Below are 26,015 nucleotides of genomic sequence, written 5' to 3' on the forward strand. Positions count from 1 at the left end.
TTCTTTCTTTCTTTCTTTCTTTCTTTCTTTCTTTCTTTCTTTCTTTCTTTCTTTCTTTCTTTCTTTCTTTCTTTCTTTCTATGTTCCGTCTTTGCTTTTTTAAACGTTGCTATCATTTCCCACTACTCCCTTCCTAGGAACAACAAAGAAATACAGTTAAGCAACACTCAGTCATGTCTGACAACATATGCCTCATTCTGTGCCTGAATTCTACCTCTTCTCCACCTGGAGGAGGGAAATGTATTTTATCAGTTACATCAATCTAAGTTCTGAGAGTGGTAACCAGGATGGTGAGGGACTTGACATCATAGGATCATAGATTTAGAGCTGGAAGGGACCTTTGAGGTCATCTAGACCAACTCCTTCATTTTATAAATGAAGAACTGAGGCCCAGAAAGTTCACACAGGTAATAAATGACAGACCTTGACCCTACAAAGATCAGCTGAAGGGATTAGGAGTATTTTAGCCTGAAGAAATGTATAATCAGTGTCTTTAAACATATATATGAATGACTGTCAGGAGAATAGAATTATAGATTTATTCTACTCAGTGCCAAAAGGCAAAAGAACCAGGAGCAATGGGGGGTGGAAATTCCTGAGATAATAAATTTAAATCTGGAAAGAATTTTAAAGGTCCTCAAAATAATCCCTCTCTCCTCTTCCCACCATTGTGCAGGTGATTAAATTGAGGTATAGCAGAGTCGAGTAACTTGCACTAGGATCACATAATTAGTAAGTAAGTGTCTGAAACAGGATTTGAACCCAGGTCCTCCTCACTCTAAGTCCTATGCCCTCTCCACTATGTCATGCTTCCTTTCAAATTATAAGGAGACAGATTTTGGCTCAGCGTAAGGAAGGACTTCCTAACAATCAGTGCTGTCTAGTAATGGAATGGATTGAGTATGGAGGTGGTAATAACAACACTTCATAAAGGTTGCAAAGTGCTTTACCCACATGTTCTTATGTCACAACAAGCTTGTGAAGTTGGTACCTAAAGTATTGTTAATCCCATATTACAAATGAGAAAACTGACAGGGCTCAGAAAATTAAATGACCTACTCACAGTCCATGGCTAGTGAGTATCAGAAATTGGATTTACATATAGGTCCTACTGGAAGTACAGATCAAGCCCTCAATCGCTGGTGCTACACTGACTCTAGGTAGTAAGGGCCCCATAACTCAAGATTTTTAAACAAAAGCTGGATAACTGAATGATAGAGATGTTATAGAGGGGATTTATACTTTAGATAGTAGTTGGGCTAGGTGACTCCTCTGATCCGTTTTGAGAGGCTGCGTCTTGTAGTGGTTAGCATGCAGGATCTGACATCAAGACGTTTGAATCCTACTTCTTATGCTTCTTTGTAACTTTGGGCAAGTCACATAACCCTTCCTGAGCCTCAGTTTCCTCATCTGTAAAATGGGGATTATAATAGCACCTAAATTATAGGGTTTTGTGAAGGTAAATGAGATAATATATTAAGTGTTTTGTGAAACTTAAAACCTAATATAAAAGTGAGGTGGTATTTTAGCCCCCAAACTCTTAAGATTCTCTGAGACGGTGCCTACTTGGTACTTGTGTCTTCTATGTGCCACTGTCTCTGTGAAACATAGAGTTCGGTGCTTCCAAGATACTCTATAGGTGTTTCTCAAATGTTTGTTGAGTTGAATTGATTCTAATCACTCTTTGTATCAGGTCTCCTAGTACAGGGACCTGAGCACACAGTTAGACTCTCAGGCAATAATTGATATTGATAAAGACATAGGCATATGCAGCATTGTCAAAGTTTTATGCCATTGTCTCTCTGAAGAGATGGAGGTAAAGCTGTCTCCGGTTGTAGGATTTAGAAATAGAAAGGACCTTAGAGGTCATTTATTTCTTTCATTTTATAGGTGAAGAAACTGAGTCTAGGTTCTAATAGATAGCAAGTAGCAGAACCAGGCTTTGTTTTTGTTTTGCCTCCCAAAAATGCCCTTTATTTTATAAATTTCATAAATGTCATGATCAGTTATTTTTTTATTTCAGTTTCAAAATTTCCCCCACTTTCTCCCTTCCCCCTCCTTGAGAAGGCAAGCAGTTTGATATAGATTATACATGTGCAGTCATGCAAAACATTTCCACATTAGCCATGTTGCAGAAGAAAACCCAGACCAAAAAAACCCCCCAGAATAATAAAGGGAAAAAAAAGTATACTGCAATCTGCATTCAGACTAAATCAATATTTTCTGTGGAGGTGGATAGCATTTTTTCATCGTGAGTCCTTTGGAATTATCTTGGATCATTGTGTTACTGAGAAGAGCTGAGTCATCATAGTTTATCATCATACACTATTGCTATTACTGTATACAATGTTCTGGTTCTGCTCACTTCACTTTGCATCAGTTCATGTAAGTCTTTCCAGGTTTTTCTGAAAGCATCCTCCATCATTTCTTATAGCACGATTATATGCCACAACTTGTTCAGCCGTTCCCCAATTGATGGACATCCCTTCAGTTTCCAGTTCTTTGCCACCAAAAAAGAGCTACAGAACCAGACTTTGAACCTAAGTACTGTTAATCCAAATCCAGGATTCTTTTCACTGTACCAAAATGCTTTTCCACACTGTGCTACCTAGGAAGAGCAGATAACATCCAGAGCTGCAAATCTGAATTCAGTCCAAAAGCTCTTTGAGGGAAGAATAGAGCTATGAAAATTCACAAGCATGTGGGGGGCATGGAGTATAAGGGGCATGTGGCAGGTCGCAGGACTGGCTCTCTGCAACCCAGAGAGTCTTTATTTCTACATGTTTGCTCTATCTATGTCAACAAACATTTATAAGGTAAAGCAATCTATTAGATGGTAGGGATACAAAAATTAAAAAGTCCCTGCCCTCAAGTATTTTATAATCTAAATAGGTGGTGGGGTGTTAAAGAATAAGATACAAGGTGAGGCAATGTGAGGCAGTGGATAAAGTAAAAAAGACCTAGGTTCAAGTTCCACCCCTGTCATATATAGGCTGTATGACCCTAGGCATATCACTTAATCTCTTAGTGTCCCAGGCAGTTCTCTAGAGAGATATGTATTGGAAGAGGCGGTTCCCTCCAGTAGTTCTCTACAACAGTGAAATTACAGACCAAATTAAAAGATACAAAGTCAAGTGTAATGGGGACAGTGGAGACCCAGGAAAAGTACCATGAGAAGTTTGAAGAAGTAAAGATCAGTTTCACCCAGAAGCAAGTTAGGGAGCTCTTCATGAAGGAGATGATGTCTGAGTTGTGCCTTGAAGGAAAGTGATGGGGTCAGGAGCTTATTTGCAGCATGGAGAATGACAAGGAACAAAGGTACAGGGAAGACAGAACAAGAAGAGAGAATAAAGAGTAAACCATATTTCAATGAAACACAGAATATACATCAAAGGGGGGAGTAGTGTGAGATAAGACTAGAAAGAGAGGAAAATTGGTTTTGTGCACTCTGACTCCATTATTACCTCCAGATATAACTGGAACTTGAGAAGATATATAGAAAAATACAGTGGATGAAGCACTGTAAATGGAGAAGAAAGCCCTGGAGTTAAAATCTTGTCTCAGACATTCTTAGTTCCAGTGAGATCCTGGGCAAATCACTTAACCTCTCTCATCTTCAATGTTCATATCTGTAAAAAGCCTCAGAAACTGCTTGCATTTTATTCTCTTGGTATTGGGAAAGGGTGAGGGAGGGAGGGAGACGGTATCCTCCATACTGTCACCCCTTCCCAACTTTCTGCTTTTGAGGTTCTCTTCTACCCTTGCCGTGAATTAAATGTCACACATGGGCCATGCATCTTGTGAACCACCTGGAATGACTTGGAATCACAGACTGTCATAGAATCTCAATTTGTAAGACTTTTAGAGATTATCTAGTTCAGCCTCTTCCTTTTACAGAAGGGAAAATGGAGCCACAGTAATGGACTGTGTCTTGATCCCCACTCTAGCATTCTCCACTAGGCCATGCTTTCTGGGTCCTAATGACTGGCACACAGAACAGTATTTTACTTATTGTGTAATATTGGACAGATCACTTAACCTCTCCATTCCTGTTTTCCCCCACAAACATGGAGCTAAAAATGCTTAATTTCTGCTTTAATCTTGAGATGAGAAGAATTAATGACAGTATCTATGACATGCATTGAGTTCTCAGAAAGAAGGAGCTAGATAAATACAAGGTGGTGTTCCTAATTATAATCATCTCTGTTTTCAAAGCCTTCATGGTTCATTATGCTTTGTTAATTGTGCTTCTCTAAAGCTGGTACGGCATCTTTTCCATCATGAGAGGCATTGTGTTGTAGTAGAAAGAGAACTGGATTTGGAGTAAGATGACCTCAGTTTGCATCCCAGCTCCAGTATTTGTCAGCTGCATAGTTTTCAGTAAGTCACCTCTCTTTGAGCCTCAGTTTCCTAATCTATAAAATGGGGAAGATATTTATACTAACCACTTAATAGAATTGTTGTGAGAAAAGAACTCTGTAAACCTTAAAGCTTTATAGAAATGTAGTTCTTTACTCTTTTCTTCAGTGGAAAAAAAACACCACCACCAAGAAGGAAGTGGTCAGTGAGTTCCTATTCTAAGAACTATTAGAGAACCTTGAGCAGAGGTTCTTAACCTGATGTACACAGACCCTGCCCCGCCCCCCCCAAAGAAATCCATGAAATTGGGTGGGGAAAAAATACGTCTTTTTCTTATTAACCTTGAATGGAAATTTAGTATTTCCTTCCATTATGAATTTTTTAAAAAAATAGTCTGAGAAGGGATCCATAGCCTTCACCTTACTACAAAAGGGGTCTATCACACACACACACACACACACACACACACACACACACACACACACAAAATTTAAAAACTCCTGACCTGGAGGCAGTTCTGGTGTTCTGAGAAGAGCCATGAGCTGAGAGTTAGGAAACCTGGGTTTAAATCCCAGCTCAGCCTCCTGTTCATTATGTGACCTTGTGCAAGCCACTTCTTTTGCCTTGGCCCTTCCCTCTCTACCTGTCAAATTGGAAGATTGCACTAAATGGTCTTTAAAAATCTATCTATCCTCGACCGTCTATTGTAGATGATATCTTAGGTCCCTTCTAGCTTAAATTCTACAATTATTTTGTCTTAGCACATTTATTTTAATTGATTTTTCAACTGCCATACCTAAACAACTTGTTAAAGGAGCTGTAGTCCTCCAGGAAAAAGTTCACGTAACACATTTTAAAAGATTTATGTCAAAAATGAGACCTTAACCTTCAAATCTATCCTTGGAGACTGCTTACACTAATGGTGCCACATGGTACGTGGGCAGTTGTTCTTAGGATAGGATCTACTACGAGAATTGTTCTGCGTTTAATCCATCAGAGCTGTTTAAACATGAACCACATGCCTTAGGAGACAGTGAGCTGTCTTCAAGAAGAGGTTAGCTGATTGATTGTCTTGGATGCTATAGAGGGAATCGTTTAGGTAGGGATAAAACATGATAGAGACAAGAGAAGTAGGCAGGTGCTCCAAGAAATTTTTAAAAGTAGAGAGCATGTGGAGGCAGGTTAGGAAACTTCTCAAGAAGGAGATGACATCTGAGTGAAAATGGGATAGAGGAGGGGGGTAGGGAAAGCCTATTCCAAGGATGGGTGATGGCAAGAACAATGGCATAGAGAAAACAGAACTAGCCCTGAAGATTCGTGGCTGGACAGAGCCCACGTTGACAGTATCTCTATGAAGATTTATACCTTTGTGGAGTTCTCCACTGTAAGCAAGAGAAGCTCACTAAATGGAGCTCAACCATGGCTAAAGGTAGTGAGTAACCTCAGTCACTTGCCTAGAGAAGGTGGCCTATTTAAATGCATTCTCACTGAGTCATTCCATATGGTCTACAAAGAATTCAACTTATTTTTAAAATGAATTTCAGCACATCATATAGAAACTGGTATACAGTTAGGATAATAATTGCTTGAATTTATGTAGCTCTCTGACCCTTGGGTAAGCTGTCCTAGTCCAGATGGCCTCTGATCACATTTTGGTGTTCAGTCTGCAGATTCCTTCATCTTCATCATCCCTCATGATCACAAATTATGCCAGATTAAGATCATAGAAGTATAGATTTTGAATTGGAAGGGGTGTTCACAGTCATCTAGTCCAACTCCTCTCATTTTACTGATGAGGAAACTGAGGTCCAGAGGTGTTGAATAACTTGACCAGGATCACACAACTGGTAAGTAGCAGAGCTGGGATTTGAACTCAGGTGCCCTAGCTCCCAATCTAGCATTTTTTGCACCACAGAATTATGGAATCTTACAGTTTACAAAATGCTTCCCTCAGAGCCCTATGAGGTAAGCCATGTGTTCCAGTTTTACAGAGGAGGAAGTGGAGGTCCAGGAAAGGGATATGTTTTGACCATGGTCTAATTCAGTTTTTGTGAATCCCAATCCAGATACTCGATAAATATTTACTGAATTAAGTAGAAGTTGAGACATTCATCTCCAGATAAAGCATTTGGATGATCTTGCTATCTTATAGATCTAGCTCTGTCTACTTTTTTGGTGCAGCTCAGACATGACTTAAGAGTTTATTTATTTGTACAGATTAGAACAACTCTGAGGTACCCCACCTCACACTTATCAGACTGGTTGAAATGACAAATGGTGGAATTGGTGTGGGGAAATAGGTACATTAATGCACTGTTGATGGATCTGTGAACTGGTCCAGCCATTCTAGAGGACATTTTGGAAATATGCCCAATGGACATACTCTCTTTCATCCAGCAATACTATTACTATTACTAGGGCTATACCCCCAAGAGATCTAAGAAAAAAGAAAAGGACCCTTATGTATATATATATATACACATACACGCACACAAACACATACATACATACACACACACACACACACACAGAGGCTTTTTTTGTGGTGGTAAAGAATTGGAAATTGAGGAGATGCCCATCAAATGAGGAATCACTGAACTCTTGTTATATAATTATGGTTTATAATTGTGATGGAATACTATTGTGCTGAAAGGAATCATGAAGGAGATGGTTTCAGAAAAACCTGGGAAGACTTACATGAGCTGATACAAAGTGAAGTAAACCAAACCAGAAGGACATTGTACACTGTCACAGAAATATTGTAATGATGATCAGCTGTGAAAGACATAGCAACTCTGATCAGTGTAATGATCCATGACAGTTCCAAAGGACTCATGATGAAAAATGCTATCCACCTCCAGATAGAGAACTGATGGACTCTGAGTGCAGAGCAAAGCATAATTTTTTCTTTATTTATTTTTGTGCTTGTTTTTTTTACAGCATGGCTAATGTGGAAATGTATTTTGCATGACTTCCAGTGTATAATGGATATCATATTTCTTGCCTTCTCAGTGGGTGGGGAAGAGGGTGGAGGGAAGGGGAATTTGGAACTGAAAATAAAAATTAAAAATAAGAAATATATTTTTTAAAAAGAGCTTATTATTTGAATGAGACGATGGGAAGAACTAGAGATCCTAATGTGAAGAGACAAATTAGACCTCAAAAAAGGGTCATTGAAATTTGGCAGAATGAGAGAGACTCACGCCTAGAATTTGATTATGTATGAGTATACCTTGTTTAGAAGGAACAAATTTTTTTTTTTTGTTCAAGGAGTAGTCACAAAATCACAGAAATCTGAGCTGAATAGTCCAGCTTATATGTCTACAGAAATACTCTCTGAAGCATAGCTCCAGAAGGGTCATCCAGACTGTGTTTGAAGCCTCAAACAAAGGAGGCCATCTTCACCAGGACCTGTTGAAAGAGCTCAGTCTACTTTTGAATAAAAAGGTGTTGTTGTTGTTGTTGTTAGGAAGTTTTTTGTGTGACCTTGAGCAAGGTATTTATCACTGAGCCTCTTAAAATGAGGAGTTGGACTCTCTAATCCCATCATCTGGAAGAAACCAAGATTGCCTCGTATAACAAAACATTTGGTAAATTAAATATAACCCTTAAATATTATCTAAACAAATCCTTAAAATAGCTTTGAATGATAGGTAGTATGAGTATTAGTATGCCCATTTTATAGCTGAGGAAGCTGAGGTTCAAGAAACATGGGGTAGAAGTGAAATGTGGTCTGTAATAAATATTAGAGTTGGGATTTAAACATTGACTTTCTGACTTTAAGTCCAGTGGTCTTTCCAATATGCCCTTCTCTCAGGATAGATCATGTATTAAAGGAACTTTCTTATGGTTTACAAAGTTTTTCACAACAACCTTGTGAGCTAGATAGTTTGGATATTTTTGTCTGTGTTTTACAGATAAGAAAACTGACACTCAGGGGTTTTATGACTTGTTCAAAGTCACATGGCTAATTAACAGCATCCTCAATGCTCATCTCAGATCTTGCAACTCCTAATCCAGGGTTCTTTTCACCTTACTGTATTGCCTCTCCATCAGAATCTCTTCTTCATCAGCCTTCTTGTTGTATTTGTACGTGCACATCTCTCCTCTCTCCAAAAAACCAGCAGTGTTTGGCAAAAATAGGAACCAAAAGTCTTTGATAGGGAGCCAGAGGGAGATGATATTTGTCAGGAAAGGAAACTTGGCATTTCATAGTGTGTGTGTGTGTGTGTGTGTGTGTTAAAAAGAAAAACTGAAGTAACAAGCTTGAATTATGTGACTTTGCCTGAGATTGAATGCTGGTTCCATAAGAATATAAAGAGAAGGCAATGGGGAAATTTGGAGTTTGAGTCCTAGCTCTACCACACATGACCTTGAGTAACCAAGTTAACTTTGCAGTATCCATCTTCTTCTCTATAAAATGGGGATAATAATACTTGCACTCCTTTTCTCCCAGGGTTGTTGTAAGGATCACGTAAAGTAATAGTATTATAGAATCAAGAAATGTAAAACCAGGAGAACCCTTTGAGGTTATCTAGTTTCAGTCCTTCAATTTCTATTTTAAATGATTCATTTAAAGCCTCACAGGTAGTAAATAGTAGAGATGTTATTCAAATCGAGGTCCTTTGACTCCAAATCCAGCACTCTTTTCATGTGATGCTATCTCTTCCTGTACATAAATTACTTTGTACCCATGAAGCACCATATAAATATGGGCCATAATTATTATTGATAACAAGGAATTAAGTTCCATGGACTTTTTATGTAACCCTATAAATGTGAGGTTTTATGTAGACACATAATCTATATGAGTACCTAAATATATGCATTTGTACTCTCAGGTGCATCTAATTTACGTCTTCCAGAGGATGGTAGCTTTTCTGAGGGAGTGTTAATATGCCACTTACTCCCTTATTCGTTGTTTGTCTTTGTTTCCTACCTCCCTCCACACCCATGTTCACTCCCAGTAAGTGTACTAGTATCAGTTGCAAACTGTAACCTAGAAGTAGGCTTATGTTGGACTCATGGTCACCCATGAGTAGTATCCTCAGAAGTTAGCTTTTGAGGCTTCCCAAGTGATAGAAGAGTGCTGAGAAAAGGCAGTGTGGATTTTGTGTCAGAGTGGGAACAGAGTGAGTTTCTATGATGGCCTCTCAATGCAGGTAACCTAAAAGAGCTTAACCAATCAGTAAGTATTTATCATGTGCCAATCATTATGCTAGGCTCTAATGATGCCTGAGGAGCAAAATGATGAGCAGTATAAACACCTAGAAGAAAAAGATCGCATAGCTGTGACTGAGGGCCCCCCCACTTCTAGTCGCTCTGAGCTGGGGAGAGCATTGGTTAGGACTGTTTTTTTGCAGTCAGTCAAGGAGAAGCCAAGAGGAAGAGTTACTCATTCCCTGCCCTCTGCTTCAAATTCCCAAGATAGCACCTGTTGAAAAAAAACTTGAAATTATATAAATACAACTACAATACACTCTTTATAGAAATAAAAGATAACTACTTGGAGAAAGATTAATTGTCCATGGTTGGGCCATACCAATATAATCTCAATATATTTAGAGATCTAGTGCCATATTAGGCTACCAAGAATTAGACAAAATAATAATAAAATTCAACAAAATAATAAGTTTCAACTGGAAGGGAAAAGTTCAAGACTCTCAAGGGAATTAATTTAAAAAAGAAATAGGAATGAAGGGAGCCTAACATATTTCAAACTGTACTCTAAGATAATAATTATCAAAAGCATTTGGTACTGATTTTTAAAAATAGCAAAGCTGAATAGTGGACAAACTAGGTACTAGAAGCAAATAAACATAAAAGCCTAGGACACCAATTAGTGAATAAGAATTTCTTAAACTATTGGGAAAACTGAAAAAACTTTCATCTTGGTGAGGTGATAGTTGGATAAAATTGAGACTGTTTTTGTTTGGTCTTTTAGTTCAGACTTCCTTCCTCCTCTCTCTCCCTTTCCTTCCCTTCCCACCCTAAGTGAAAATATTGAATTGTTCTCTTATTAGGCAGCCAAAGAAAATATTGTGTTAAGTTCCTAGCCTGCTCCGAATGGTCACTGGTTATTTTCTAGTGCTCATTTGAGAAGGTTCCTCCATCTCCATCATGCCTTGTGTTCACATATAATCCCACATCAGTTAGACTCTTAGACATAGACTCTTAGAGCTAGAAGGGAACTCAGAAGACATCTAGTACCAAATCTTGATTAAGCAGTAACACCCTGTACACTACTCCCCAAGAGTGTTCAGCCTCTGCTCAAACATCTCCAATGAAGGGGAACTTAACTTCCTCCTGAGGAAGCCCACTGTTATTTTGGACAGCCCTAGTTGTTAGGAAGTTTTTTCATATGTTACATCAGTAATCTGCCTCTCAGGACTTCCACCCATTGCTGTCCTCAGGGGCCAAACAAAACAAGTCTAATCCCTCATCCACATGTTAGTTCTCCTAATACTTCATGAAAGGCTCTCACATTCTCGTTTTTGTTTTTGTTTTTTTCATCTTTATGCTAAACAAATTACTCAGTTCCTTCATCTCATTCTTATATGGAATGGTTTTGATTCCCCTCCCCAGCTTTATGATCTTACAAGGGTCATTCCCATAACAAAATGCCTGCAAGTTTTGTTGAGGATAGAGCTCTCACTGACCTTATACTATTGTATCATTGCTGCTCAGCCCTGTGCGTGTGCTGTCCCCTCCTATGGTTTGTAGCCTAGCCCACAGCATGGAACTCTCCTCAAGGATACATGTAATACCCCAGGGAACACAAGCACAAACATAGAGGGTGAGCTACCCAGTTAATCAGGCTCCTCAGGGCGACAAGCTTTCTATAAGAAGGTCTCACCTGCTTCTTTTGCTCTTTCTAGTTAGCTCGGGCTGCTCTGCCGTATATTCTGGTTTGGGAAACACCCAGAAGCCTGGACTAATTCTAATTTTATTATCTAGCCTGTCAGTGATGACAGTGTCACAAATTCAGGGACAACTCTTATCTTCGACAATTCCCTTTAAGCCCTTCCTTATTCCTGTCTGTGCCAGAGGTTGCAGGCTGTTAACATCAGTCCAAAATCTTAGGTTTCTCTGCTTTTATAACTGGCCACAGGCATTTTCGAAGAGGGAGAAAAGCTAATGTCTTTTAAGAGCTGTTGGCAACAGCTATTGCCCTTAGGTCCCACAAGTCAATTACACTGTCCTCCTAATTGTGTTAGCAGATTTCTCCTTTATATATTCCAGCTTATCAATGGCCTTCCTAACATGTGGTGCCCAGAATTGAACATAATACTCCAGATGGCTGATCAGAGCAGAGAAAAGTAGAACTATCACCTCTCTCCCTCTGGACATCACACTGTGCTTCTGTTAATGCAATCTAAAATTGTGTTAGCTTTTTGGCTGTCAAGTTGCACTTTTACCTTTTGAATCTGTGGGCCACTAGTAAAATCTCTAGGTCTTTTGCACATGCCCTATTTTCTAGACAAATCTTCCCCATCTTGTACTTGTGTAGCTGATTTTTTTGAACCCAAGTGTAAGACTTGCTATTTAAACTTAGTTTTAACTAATTTAAATTCAGTTTTATCCTATTAAATATGGCCCAGTATTTTAAGGATGTTAAAAACTTAGGGATTATTTTACTTAATTTATGAATCCCAAATAAGAAAACATGTACAATAGAGAAAAAAGCCACTAGATTTGGAGGACCTAGATTCAAATGCTAACTGCTATTTACTGCATACCTTAAAGAGAAGTTAGGGGGGCTTGGGGACATAGGGATTATCTTGAAAACCAGTCAGGTGAAGGAAACACTACCTTGTGTAGCAAGATATGTGAGGCATTTTCTTCTAGTGATCTGTGTCTCTGGCCTTTCTAGAAACTGAGAGTCTGAACTAAGATTTTCCTTACCCTTCCCAAATCTGACCTTCTATTCCTAACTTTGCTGTTTCTAATAGCACAACACTCCCTGTTTTACCACAAATTCTTAACTGTGTTCCCAACCTCAGAGAATCCCTGATTCCTGATAACCTCTTTGCCTGACCATTTGGCCTTAGTGTAGTTAGGACTTCTGAAGAAGGTAGGATTTGAGCTGAGTCTTGAAGGAATTCAGGAAAGCTAGTACTCAGGTGAGGAAGGAGAGCATTCCAGGCTTCATCTGACTGGTTTTCAAGATAATCCCCACGTCTCCAAACCCATCTAACTTCTCTTTAGGGTCATAACTAGGTTTATGAATGCCTAGAACATTTTAGAGACTTTATCCTGTACTTTTGTGCTTACTACAATGACTAGCTCAAGGCTGGGCACAAAAAAAAAAGGTGATTGAATCATATTATGAATTGGCATGTGTAAGTGTGAGGTCAAGGGGAAAAAATTTGGAGTCTCAGCTTATGAAGTGGGTCACAACTGAGACCTAGTTTTTCAGGTTGGCTGATTGAGTTAATTGATATCTGGGGACTCTCCTCCTGTCCCTGCTGCTTTATGTTTGAGAGTTTCCTTTTTCTTCTTGAATACTCTTTTGTCTAATAAAAACCAAGGAGGTTGAATATTCTGAAGTTAGTGTTTTCTACAGATCTTGTTGCTACAAATGCTTCCCCTCTCCTACACCCCTCTGTGCGCAACCCCCCCCCCCCCAGATTTCCATTTCATAGAATCAAAGACAATCGTTGGAAGAGATTTGAGAAGTCATGTAGTTTAGACTTCTCATTTTACAGGTGAAGTGACTGAGGCTGGGAGGGATGAGGTGACATGCCACATGCAGCAGATGGTGAGGTCATCCCTCTGACTACGGACCTAGCAGTCATTCTCTCCAGTCAGTGTTGACTCCAGTCATTTAAATCTTTGGCTGAAAGTAGGTCATTCAAAGAAAAAATGTCATGTATTGGGGCAGCTGGCACAAGATAAAAAGCAAACGTGGGCACAGTGCAGGAGACATGTCCAGGATTCTGAAGAACAAGGTAGCAACATAGCAACAATGAGATGCAAGAAACAAGTAGGCACATAGTGTGACCACAAGTGGTCATAGTTAGAAAACGAGTATTTAAACAGGTTTGAATTTATAAAAAGTCACATATTATTTGGCCTTCTCAATGCAGTGAAGGTATTTTTAGAGCCTGGCATGTAGTGCTAATCCTTCCCTCCTTGTTACTCTGAATCAACCTCAGCTGTGGAAAGCTCCCAACTAATGCTATTGTTATTTCTCTACATGGAAAATAGCTGTGTTCACAATGGTGAACAAGAAATTGGGTTTGAAATCTTAATGGAAGGGCATGAAGCTGAGTTAAGGTAAGCAGTTGCTTCTAGGGTAAGATATCAGGACCATGTGGTGTTCAGGCAAGATGCTAAGGAAGAGTTGGATAAAGCAATAGATATCACCAAAAGGTGTATACTGGTGCAGCCAGCCAGAAAAGGCCAAGGAAGACAAAGAAAATAGGAGTACGGTACTGGAGAGGAAGCAAACTAAAAACCCCAGGTGAGCACTGAATTTTAAGGATAGCTACAGTATCTGGTCCTTTTTTTTCTGGGGTCCCAGTTTTCTCACAGTATGTGAGCATGCATACCTGGTGCCATTTTAAAAGGTATGTTACAATGCTCTTGCAAAGTCATCCTTTCCTCTCCACCTACCACCCTATTTTTCATGTATCTGTTGGAATGAAGAAGCTTAATAACAAATTCTTACAGCTCTAATGATTCCTTTAATCTTATGTGCATTGCCTAAATATTCTCCACTATAGGTTTTCCAGGGGCTATTTTCAATTTATAGATTATCTAACCTTCTAATTTCTCTGAAATGGAGGCAAAGGAGTTTGGGAAATCCTAAACAGAATACAAAGAGCATCAAATTCTCCCAGTCTGGTTACCTTTAATTTTGGGCAAATTACTTCCCTTTTTGAATCTTGATTTCCTATCATTAAAAATGACATTGTTGGAGCAAATAGTCTCTAAAACCCCTTCTCACTGTGGGAATTCTCTGATTGTGTGTGTGTGTGTACATACAGTATTTCTGGAATGGTCAACAGGATTTAGTAGAAGACCAGACCTGGAATCAGGACACCTATATTTGTTTCTGCATTACCACTCATATAGTAATATCTTGAGGTCTTGGTTTTCTTATCCGTAAAATGGAGATAATACTTACACTTCACAGGATTGTTATAAGACAAAGGTCTTTGTAAAGTTTAAAAGTGTTATAAGAATATAAGTGATTTAAATTTGTCTCAGGCTGTCTATATGTAAGTGTATGGGTAAACTTGGAAGGGTTCTTTTCTTCTATCTTATCCCACAGAGATAATCTGGGTACTTCATCATATGATATCACCCACTATGTTGTCACAAACCCTCCCAAGCACATGGTTCATAAGATTCAAAGAATGAACACATTTATTTACAGGTCAAATAAAAGAAGGATTCACAACAGATCTTATAGAAAATAATGAGATTCATCTTTGAATAACCTTTCCCCAGAGATCTTTGTAGCCTTAGTTACATTGATGCCCTAGGTAGGGATTCTTACACAGCAGTTCTTCTGTGGTCTTGGGTAGGCTTTCTACCTCATAGCAGTTCCTCCTTGGCCCTGACTAGCACTAGCCTTTTGTAACTCCCAGTAGATGATGTCAGTTGTTCCCTGGGGAACTGGCTCTCTGTCATGTGCCTTGTGGGGAGGAGCATTGTAGAGCACCTGTCTTTCATTGCAGACTGTGTCATAGCTAAAAACACAGCTTCAGATCAGGGTACCTCCATTCTTTAGCCTTCCTTTGTACTATGGTTCAAATTTCTGGACTCACCTAAAAGTCCTACCGTGTTTCAAGAAGATACTGCTCTTCGTTTCTCCCAAGTTGTTCACCATCCCCAATACTAGTTTGAATCAGGGTGAATTTCAGTCTAATAGTCTTTCTCCCCTAACACCCAGGGAGTGTGCTTCTTGCCCTCATCAATACTTCCCATAGGTATATAGAAACCTAGCAGGGCTCCTTGTCTCCTTCCTATTCCTGTATTCTAACTCTAGCTTTAAAACTATCTCCTTATGTAAAATGTAACCATCCCATTAACACTCCGTTAGGACTTTGATTCTGTCTTCTTGACAGGGTGTGAATGAGTTCTTTTCCCTGGTTAAAGATGATTGATTTGCTCATGACTATCGTAGAGTCATAACACTTGGACTTAGGTATTAAAATGAGAGCAGCAGATCTGTTAGAGCGCTGCAGTGAGCGCAGAAATCAGATTTGAGAGAAGCTACCCAAGGACGGAAGGCTTGAGTCACTGGGAGGGGGAAGATGCAAATCTGCCTAGTCCTCCTCAGGTAACTCCAGAACCTCAGAGATGGATGTGTTGGAGAAGCAGTGCCAGATGTTCTTGGACCCAGACATGGTGGCATGGAGAGGTAGTGTCAGAGCCTTTCGGCCCTAGGGGCAGCAGTGTAATGCCAAGATTTATTGCGCCCAGTCTATTAGAGAGAGGGAAAGAGAGTTTCTAAATAGCAGAGTTCCTGAACCAAGCCTCACAAAAATTAGGAGTAAACATGTGGCCCTGGAAGTAAAGGATCAGCAAGGGGCAAAGCTATGATAGAGTAAAGGAAGCATGGATCTTACTCTTCCCCACAACTTCGAGTTACACAGACTGTGCAGGTGTGATGGGAAAGGATTGACGCTAGCAATGCCAAGTGCATTTCTCTTCAGGAGTAGCCTTAACTACAAGGATATGTGCTGTAAATCTGGAGGAGTGTATAGGTCTCAGGCAGAGTTAGTCACCAGAGGGAAAGAACATTATTTTGACTGTTTAGAGAGGATCACATGTAAATCCTTTGCTTTTTCTTTTTTAGGTAAAGGATGATCTATATTTACTACATATTATTATGCCAAGTACTTGCATGGGAAATGATAAAGGTCCTATTACCTTTTCTAAAGAGACCAAGACAGACTAATCCTGAAGTTCCTAAGGGAAACCACTGAGTGAGGACATGAACCAGATAGTGATTTATAGGAAACCATCCCCAATCCAGATGGAATCCAATCTGTGTCAGCTCAGATTTGGGGGTCCTGGGTCACAAGTTACATTGAACTTGTCTGAGACTTCTTCCCTTGATATCCAGAATATTGAAATTGGATTGTAACAAGAGTCAAATCTTCTCCCCTTTGCCCAAAACATGTTTGTTTTATATATCCTTGGAATAAATAGAAAATTAGGATCCTATGTATAATAATTTTTTTGGTTTGAATTCTGTCTCAGACATTTACTACCTGTGTTGACACCCTGGGCAAATCACTTAGTCTCTCTCTGCCTCAGTTTCTACATCTTTAAAGTGGGAGTGATAATAGCACCTATATGTATTGTGGTCCCTTATTAATATGTAAGTTCCTTGAAGGCACAGATTATTTTGCTTATATCTGTGTCTCTAGTGCTTAGTGCTATGCCTGAAATATAGTAAATACTTAATAAATGCTTTTTCATTCATTTATTCATTCAGGGTTGTTTTGAGAATCAAGTGAGATAATTTATATAAAGCATTTTTCAACCTTTAAAGTCTTGTATTAATGTTAGCTATGATGATGGTGGTGGTGGTAAATGTTGCATACTAAATAGACATGTTGAAGTTCTTGTGGATTTATTTTATATCTTACATCCTTGATGCATCTATTGTCTGGTTTTGGTTTTTGGGATTTTTTTTTGCTTATTCTCTGGGGTTTACTAAATCTGCCATTATGTTGTCTGAGAGGGGAAGACACTTGCAACTAGAAAAGGTTTCCTGTAGAAGGTGAAATCTGGGGAAAATGTGAGACCAAGGTGAAGGAGTAAGAGAATTCCTGGAATTGGGGAGCAGGCCAGGGAAAATGGAGACTGGAGGTGGAGTGTGCTGTGCAAGGAACAGCAGATAGGCCCCGATAGACAGATCAAAGATCTCCTTGTATTTGTCAGTCAAGACAATTCAACAGATAGTAAGAGCTTCTTAAGTACAAGGCACTGTGCTAGGTGCTGAGGATTCTAAGACAAAATGAAGAACAGTCCCTCCTCTCAAGAAGGTTACATTCTCCTGAAGTGATACAGCATTTACACAGAAAGATCAGTATAAGATCATTTGAGAAGGGAGAAAACACTAGCAAGGAGCAATCAGGAAAGGCTTCCCATAGGAAGCGACAGCAGAGTTGAGTTGAACCTTGAAGCAAGAATCCCAAGAGGTGGAGGAGGAGAGGAGGAATTAATCCAAAAGTGAAATGGGACCCCTCAAGAGGTGGTAGATTCTTCCACACTGGATGAACATTTTTTGGGGGTATGTTGTACAGAAGATAATTTTTTTACAGATAAAGTGGACAAGAAGGCTTCTTGGGTCCCATCCAGCTCTGAAGTTCCACGAAAGCAAGAAACATGACTTAACTAAACTTTTCTCCCTTTGCTCTGTGCAAAGGTGCTTAATTATGTCGAAATAAATTAGCTTCTGCACAGATAATTTGATTAAAGCTAGTCTCAGGGGCAGCTAGATGGTACAGTGGATAGAGCACCAGCCCTGGAGTCAGGAGGACCTGAGTTCAAATCTAGCCTCAGACACTTGACACTTCCTAGCTGTGTGACCCTGGGCAAGTCAATTAACCTCATTGCCCGGGGGCGGGAGGAGAGGGGGAGAGAACTAGTCTCAGAAGAACAAACAATGAAAACCCACATTTCCCCTCTTTGTATGTACACACTACAGATAGCTCAAGCTTGAGGCAGAATCTGAAACACCCCTCTGGGCAACTGCTGCAGCTGCTGCCTTCCTGCTCCCAAGGCTTCTCTGCACTGCCATGTGCGTGGTGTGCTATCTGGTGCTGATTTAGCCGGAATTATGGATCCAGTCCCTATGATTTTTGATAGGCAGCTAAGCTGACTGATCCAAAGGTAGCTGTTTTCACAAATCACCCTAACTGTAGGCTACAAAAGGTCTCTGTTTGTGATTAGGTAGGTAACTGGGCCCCAGTTGGGAAGTGGAGGACCCCCTGGGGAAAGAAGATGATAGCCAAGTTATAATCTGAGGCAATAAAAAGATGTTTTGCAGTGTCAGACTTTGGTCTACAGAAATATATAATGAGGGGGCAGCAGTCCAAATCTAAGAAAGTAAGCATGGCCGCATAGAGCATACTATGAAGTGGCAACTGTGAAACAGTGTCATCTCATTCTGCTTCTCTTTTGGAGACAGTACTCTTTTATGAGGGCAATGTCCTTATCATGTACCTTCTTTCATTCTTGCATCAGCATTGCTATGGTCCTACACGTCTGGCTTATGAGAAGACTGGAATCCTGTGTAAGATAGTGAATTGCCTGTCTCTGGGGAGTTAGCTTGGTGGAGGTGTTGCAGAGGTGATAAATGCAGTCAGTCAACAAGTATTTGTTCATCATTTTCTCTGTGCTAAGTGTTTAGGATAAAAAGGCAAAAATATGGTCCCTATCCTTGAAGAATTCTCATTCTTCCAATGGGGGAGACAACATGCAAATAATTATACATATAAGATATATACTATGCAAATGGAAGGTAATTTCAAAGGGAACACACTAACTAGGGGGCGAGTGACCTTCTACCTCTGGCAGAAGGTAGGATTGGAGCTACTTCCTGAAAGAAGCAATGGAAACAAGGAAGTGATGAAGAAGAGCATTCTTGGCATGAGGGGTATCCAGGGAAAAGACACTGAGGCAGGAGATGGGGAGTAAATGTAAGGAGACCGGAAAGGTAGAAAAGGCCAGGTTGTGAAGGCCTTTTAGAGAAAAACAGAACATTTCATGTTAGATCTTGGAGAGAAGAGGGAGCTGCTGCAGTTTATTGAATGGAGGAGGGGGTGACATGGTCAGACCTGGGCTTTAGGAAGATTACTTTGGCCCTAAGTGGAGGATGGAGTAGATTGGGGAGAGGCTTTCAGGCACAGAGACCATCCAGGAAGCTGTTGGCAGTGGTTCAGGCGAGAGATGATAAGGGCCTACACCAAGGTAGTGGAGAAAATGGGATGTATGTAAGAGAGGTTGTGAAAGTAGAAATGATCAAACTTGATCAGGGGTCAGTCGGTAAACTACAGCCTACAGCCTGTTTTTGTAGTCTGCCAAGGCAAGAATGGTCTTTATATTTTTAAATAAACTTTTCTTGTGTTTAAAAACACAAAAAAACCCATCTCTAGCTCCAGGGCAGGTGGAGAACCAGGTATAGTTTGTCAACCCCTAGATTAAATATGTGGAGTGAGCAAGGGAGTGATTTTAGGATGATACCTTGGTTGTAAGCCTGGATAACTGGGAAGATGGTGGTGCCCTTGAACATAATACAGATATTTGGAAGAGGGAAGAGTTTTAGGGAAAAGATAAAGAGTTCTGTTTTGGACATGTTGAGTTTTAGAGTCTACAAGATGTCCAGTTCACCATATCCTAAAGATACTTGATGATTCAAGATCGGACCTCAAGAGAGAAGTTAGATAGATATAGAAATAGATACAGATGTATAAATATGTGAATCATCTGCATAGAGCTAATAAATGAAGCTATGGGAACTGATGCTCATTAAGCAAGATAGTATAGTTAGAGAAGAGAAGAGGGCCCAAGACAAAGCCTTGGAGGAGTGGTCAGACAGGTAGGAGGAGAACGAGGAGAGGACAGTGTCATAAAAATCTGTAAAAGAGAAGTTATCCAGAAGTTGAGCAACAGTGTCAAAGGTTGTTGAGAAGCCAAGTAGGATGATGATTAAGAAAAGACCATTAAATTTGGCAATTAAAAGATCAGACTTTAGAGAGATCAGTTTTAGTTGAGTTAATAAAATTGGAAGCCAGACTGCAGGGAGTTCAGAGTCCATTGAGAGAAGAGGAAGTGGAGGCAGCATATGTAGATGGCTTTCTCAAGGAGTTTAACCAGGAAGGGGAGGAGAAATATAGGATGATAGGTACCAGATGTGGTTGAATCAAGAGAGGTTTTTTTTTTTTAAAAGGATGGTATAAACTTGAACATGTTTGTAAGCAGCAAGAAAAGAGCCAGTAGATAGGGAGAGATTGAAGATTAGAAAGAAAATGAGGGGCAGCTAGGTGGCGCAGTGGATAGAGCACTGGCCCTGGATTCAGGAGGACCTGAGTTGAAATCTGGCCTCAGACACATAACACTTACTAGCTGTGTGACCCTGGGCAAGTCATTTAACCCCATTGCCTAACAAGAAAGAAAGAAAGAGAATGAAGATAATAGAGGGGACAATCTAGATAAATATGAGTTGGACTGGATAGTCTTTGAATTTTTTTCTAGCTCTGATAATCTGTGATATCCATCACCCATAATAATTATGTAGTAGCAAAGTTTATTTGCAAATGCTAGAGCTGTTATCTTAGACCTTGTACCACTTTCACTAGTAATTATTAAATAGCATCTTTATAAGATAAAGCTTGCCTTGGTGCTATTCATCAGGGAAAAGTGGGTTATTTTAATGATGAACAAAGTGGAAAGAGAAATTATTGGAGCAAATTTTTTCCAAAAGTTATTTTTATTTCTCAGTTTTCTCCTCATGTCCATAAATCCTCCTCAGTAAGGTACAACCTCAAGATGCAGGGAGGAACTAAACTGCCTTAGTAAATTATCATTTTGCTACTAATCACATATAAGCTATGGGCATACAAATGTTTTAACTAATTCCCAGAAGCTACCTCAGGAACATGAGTTCTGGGAAAAGAGGCAGTGAGTCCTTGGTACTTCTACCTTTCAATTCCATTTCTAACTTGCTCTGTGACCTTAGAAAAGTCATTCAGTCTCTCTGGACCAGATAGCAGCCCTGGTACCTGTCATCAATTCAGAGAAAGAGATGATAGTGAATGAAACAAAAGCATTCCTTTTTCTTAGGGTGTATGGAAGTAGTGCCCTGCAGATAGATATAAGGTAATCTCAAGAATGGTTCTGGGTGCATTATACATCTTTCTTTATAACTCCTAAGTAGGTGAGGAGAATTACTATGAGGCAGTGTACATTTCAAGTCTGATGTGTTTTCCTTTTTTCCTTCAGGTCTGCCGCAGAAGAAGTCAACTGTAAGTGAGGTGAGTTGTACCCCATATTGTACTCCAAAGTAGGGAAGACTTGGGGCAAGATGGGCCTGGCTTTAGGCTGAGAGCCAAAAAGGACCAGTATGGACCTTGCCTCTGTCCTGTCAGCCTGAATTCTGAGCTCTGGGTTTCTGCCATGTTTTGGATGTCATCATCCTGTGTCCTTCCCACCTTATCAAGCCATTGTGAACAAGCCCCACATTACTTATCAGGAGATCTGTATTCTTGCCCTACTTCTACTACTGACTTACTCTCTGCCTTCAGGAAAGTCATTTCCCCTTTCTGTACCTTGCTTTCTTCCTCTATAAAATGGGAATGATGACCTCCCTTTTTGATTTCAGAGAAGTACCTTTACCTCTCTGAGCCTCAGTTTCATCTTTTGCAAAATAGAGTTGGTTCCTTCCAGCTCTGAATCCTGGCATAGTTCTTGCCCACTCAGAGATATTACTTCCATACTTAAGTGGGCCAGAGTGATCCTGTCAGTTTGGGTATTCTCTCTTCTAGTACAAATCAGAACCCTTCTGTGCATTCTTGTCCTTTATAATCTTTGTCTATTTCTTTCCATAAATCACCACAGGATCCTCCCCGAGGTATGAACAGGACAAAATTAGGTGGTGCATATGACAGCGCCTGGAAATATTGAAAATGTGAGGTGGTCGTAGAGGCAGTAGGAAGTTGGGAGGGATAGAATTGAACCAAAAAGTCACCCCACACTGCACCAGCTTTCCAGATTCCCCAAGGAGGATAGTTCTAGAGCAGAAGTATGAGTCTATATATGAGAAGCAATACAGCTTGAATAAGTCAAGAGACAGGGCTGAAGTGTAAATTTAAGATACCTGGGAAATGAGTAGGCACAAAGCTGGGCCCACCTCCATGAATGAAATTCAACTGGACAGCTCTGTGCCACTTCTGCCTTTACCCTAGAGCAAGAGTTCTTAATTTTTTTTGTGTCATGGATCACTTTGGCAGTCTAGTGAAACCTAGGAACCCCATCTCAGAAAAATGGTTGGATGCCTACATTCATAATTAAAGGAAATACTAAATTCCAGTTAAAGGTTAGTTAAAATGAAGATGTAATTTTTTTCCCATTTAAGTTTTCCCTTCCCAGAAATCTATCCACAGACCCCTTGGGGATATGTGTACCCTAGCTTAAGTACTCTTGCCCTAAAAGGAATCAACTGACTCTGAAAAGCCTATTTCTCCTATTCCAGGTGAGAGTGGAGATGTATGAGAGCTTTGGGTATGTTGTTGTAATAAACTCTCTATTAACATAGGGGTGGCAAAGCAGTATCCCTCGTTCTTTACTCCAGTCTGAATCCTACCTACCAGAAATTCACCTAGAGAGGGGTCTGTCCAGGGCCATGCATATGGCTAAGAAGAATCGGCAAACTCTGGAAAAGTTTATATCAAGGTTAGGAATTGCAAATCAATTCAACAAACATTTATTAAGCACCCATGTTAGGTGCTGGACATACAGAGAAAAAAATGAAATAATCCCTGCCTTCAAGGAGCTTACATCCTCCTGGGGGGATAATTTGAAGAGGGAAAGAACATTGACAAGTGGAGGGATAGGGAAAGGAATGAAATTCGTGATGGCATCTGAGCTGTACCTTGAAGAATATAGGGATTCTAAGAGACAGAGGTCAGTCAATAAGCATTTATTAAGCATTTACTATGTTCCACATGCTGTGCCATGAGGCAAGTGCATTCAGGGCATGAGGGACAGCCTGTGCAAAGGTGTGGAGAGAGTACTTGGAATGGGAAGGTTGGGGAACAGCAAATAGAAGAGCTTGGTTAGAGCATAGAGTACTTGAAGGGGAGTAATAGGAAAAAAAATCTTTAAAAGTAGGCTGGAGCCAGATTGTGCAGGATTTGAATGTCCAGCTGGGGAGTCAGAAGCTGCAGAGAGGTCACAAGAGAAAGAGTAAGAAAAATCCTTTGCATATAGCAGTTTAGAGATCGTTGCTGACTTTGGAGAAGGCATGTGCAGTAGAGTGGTGAGGTCCGAAGCCAGACTGCAAGAGATTGGGGAATGAGGAGGAGGGAAGGAAATGGAGGCAGCAAGTAGAGATCACTTTTTCTAGGAGTTTGACTTTGAAAAGGTGATTAATGGGATAACAAAAGACAGGCTCCCAAAGGAGATGAGAAGGGATGGTATGAAGGACACAAACAGAGGAGTCAGCCTTGGTGATAATCATAGGATCGTGGATCATAGACCTATAACTGGAAGGGCCCTCAGAGGCCAGGTAGTCCATCCCTCTCATTTTACACATAAAGAAACTGAGGCACAGGGCGGTTAAGTGACTTGCTCAGAGTCACACAAGTAGTAAACAGCACTCAGATTTGAACCTATTTCCTTTGACTCCACATCTCTTCCAACTTTTTGTCAGGTAGGAGCAGAGAAGGAGAAGCAGAGGGGTGTGATGGAGCAGGGGTTTAGGTTGTAGAAGTAGGGAGTTGGAGAGAGATAGCAGAGGGCCTCTGATTTCCCTGTAAAGGCAAGTAAAGTACTCTTTTAAGAGTGAATAGTATTAGAGGGTTTGAGAAGTTGGAAATAACTACTTTGAGGAATGTGGGTCAGAGAAAAATCAAAGGATTTTCATGAAATAAGAGCCTAATTAAGATTAAATAACATAAATTTATCGTAGACCAAATTGCTTTGGTTGTGTGACTATGTTTTCTAACTATGTTGAGCTATAGTAAATATGCCAGTAATTTATCTGGACATACTCCCAGAATGGTGGCAGCCCCATGATAAAATTCAATATCACTGATGACCACAGACATTAGAGGTTAGTAAAGGTTGTAGGAATCCTGGGATTTCCCCAAGTGAGTCCTTACCTTAGGCACAAGACCCATCATACTAGTTGATATAATGGCAGAAATAGATCTACCAGAATTCTTGAGCAGCTATATGAAGTGTCCTGAGTAATGTTTTTTGCCCCCTTGCTGAGCTGTCTCAGCATTGTCCATCAGGGTTCCTCTGATGTATTGAAAATATAGACGCCCATCTGAGACTTTTTCCCTCTACTGAGCCTGGGCTGGGAGGATCCTCCTGCCTAGATGGCAGACAGCTGAGCCCTATACCTATTGTTCCCACGTCAGCTCTGCAAGATCTAGCCATGCGGTTTTCTGGCTACAGTATTTTCCTGGGGCTGAAAGGTACCAAGAACATAATCCAACTTTCTGAACAGAATATAGGCTTGCTAACTGCGGCAATCTAAAATGTACAAGATAGAGTAGTTAAACTAGCTCAAAAGAAGTATTCACCTTAATTGATGGAAGTTTAATTTCAGATGTTTTGAAGGTCTTCCTGATTTTTGTGGACCATCTGGACTATGACAGGGCTTTGATCTCCTTCCATATTCTAACAGTTCTTTCTCTTATGTAATGAAGTGTCTTTTGGCTGCTTACAGTTTCCTCGAAAAGGGTGAACCTTTTGCATGTGGTAGGGAATGGAGTACATTAATGGAAGAGAAGTTGCCCATTTGAGATACAAGAGCTTCCACTGCCACATTTGGGGAAGCTGTTTCCAGCTTGAGGGCCAAAGCAAACAAACTGTCTTTTCAGCCACTTGGAGTTAGTTTCTACAAAAACATTTCAAATAAATCAATGAGGGGCCTAATCAAGGCTGAAAAACATGGTTGGGGTAAAGTGTTATTCATAGATCACCAACCCCCCACCATCTCCTCCTCCACCCTACCCCAGCCTCCTTTTGGTCATTTGTTGTAGAGCCCTTCTCTCCACCCCAGCTCAGGTCTTTTCACCTCTCCCTTGGACTATTGTAGTAGCCTCCTAATTAGTCTCCGTGTTTCATCTCATTCTTCTAGTACAGCCTCCACATAGCTGCCAAAGTGATATTCCTAAAGCACAGCTCCAGCCATGTCACTCTCCTCCTTAAACTCCAGTGGTTTTCTGTCGCCTGTAGCATTATAGGATTAGAAATTTAGAGCTGGAAGAATCATTAAAGGTCATTGAGTCCAACTCCTTCATTTTACAGATGAAGAAACTGAGGCTAAGAGAGGTTAAGTGACTTGCCCAGAGTCACACAACTGGTAAGTGTTCAAGGCAGATCTTCCTGACTCCCAAGCCCAGCCATCCATAACCTGTCCCATGCCACCTACATAATATGAACTCTCCTGTTTAATCCAGCTTACAAGAAACAACACTCCCCTTCATGTGCTCTTCAGTCCAGCCAAACTGGTCTTCCTGTTCTTCACATATGACATTCCATTTCCCGTCTCTGTGTCCTTGTACAGGGTCTTTCCAACAGATAATGCATTCCTTCATTTCATCCCTTCCTCTTAAAATCCCTAACTTCCTTCCAACAGCCCAAGCTCAACTCCCACAAGAGGCCTTTCCTATTTCTCCCACCTACCACTACTAGTCACTCCCTCCCTGAAATTACCTTGTCTTTATGTGATTATAGGATCATAGATCTAGAGCTGAAAGGAACTACAGAGACCATCTTACTCAACTCCTGTTTTCCAGATGAGGAAACTGAGGCCCACAGAGATTATGAGTTGCCCAAGTGCATGCAAGTAAAAGATAGAGCCTTGATATGAACCCAAGTCCTCTGACTCAGAGGTGGTATTCTTTCCACTGTGACATGTTGCTCTCTTAATGGTAGGTACACACACACACACA

General features: G+C 40.3%; 1 protein-coding gene across 8 annotated transcripts in view; it reads left to right on the forward strand.

The window, feature by feature from the left end:
* Positions 1 to 26,015, forward strand: part of PIP5K1C (phosphatidylinositol-4-phosphate 5-kinase type 1 gamma) — a 139,120-nt gene that overhangs the window by 43,755 nt on the left and 69,350 nt on the right. For all 8 annotated transcript variants that reach the window (XR_003568166.1, XR_003568167.1, XR_003568164.1 and 5 more), the window contains exon 2: positions 21,331 to 21,362. Coding sequence is in view for 4 of the 8 variants with exons in the window: in XM_027850858.1 (XP_027706659.1) it covers positions 21,331 to 21,362 (32 nt within the window). In the remaining 4 variants the exon portion in view is untranslated. The remainder of the gene's footprint in view (positions 1 to 21,330; positions 21,363 to 26,015) is intronic.

The sequence above is a fragment of the Vombatus ursinus genome, unplaced genomic scaffold (genome assembly GCF_900497805.2).
Source record: "Vombatus ursinus unplaced genomic scaffold, bare-nosed wombat genome assembly UNPS02009173.1, whole genome shotgun sequence".
Lineage (NCBI taxonomy): Eukaryota > Metazoa > Chordata > Mammalia > Diprotodontia > Vombatidae > Vombatus > Vombatus ursinus.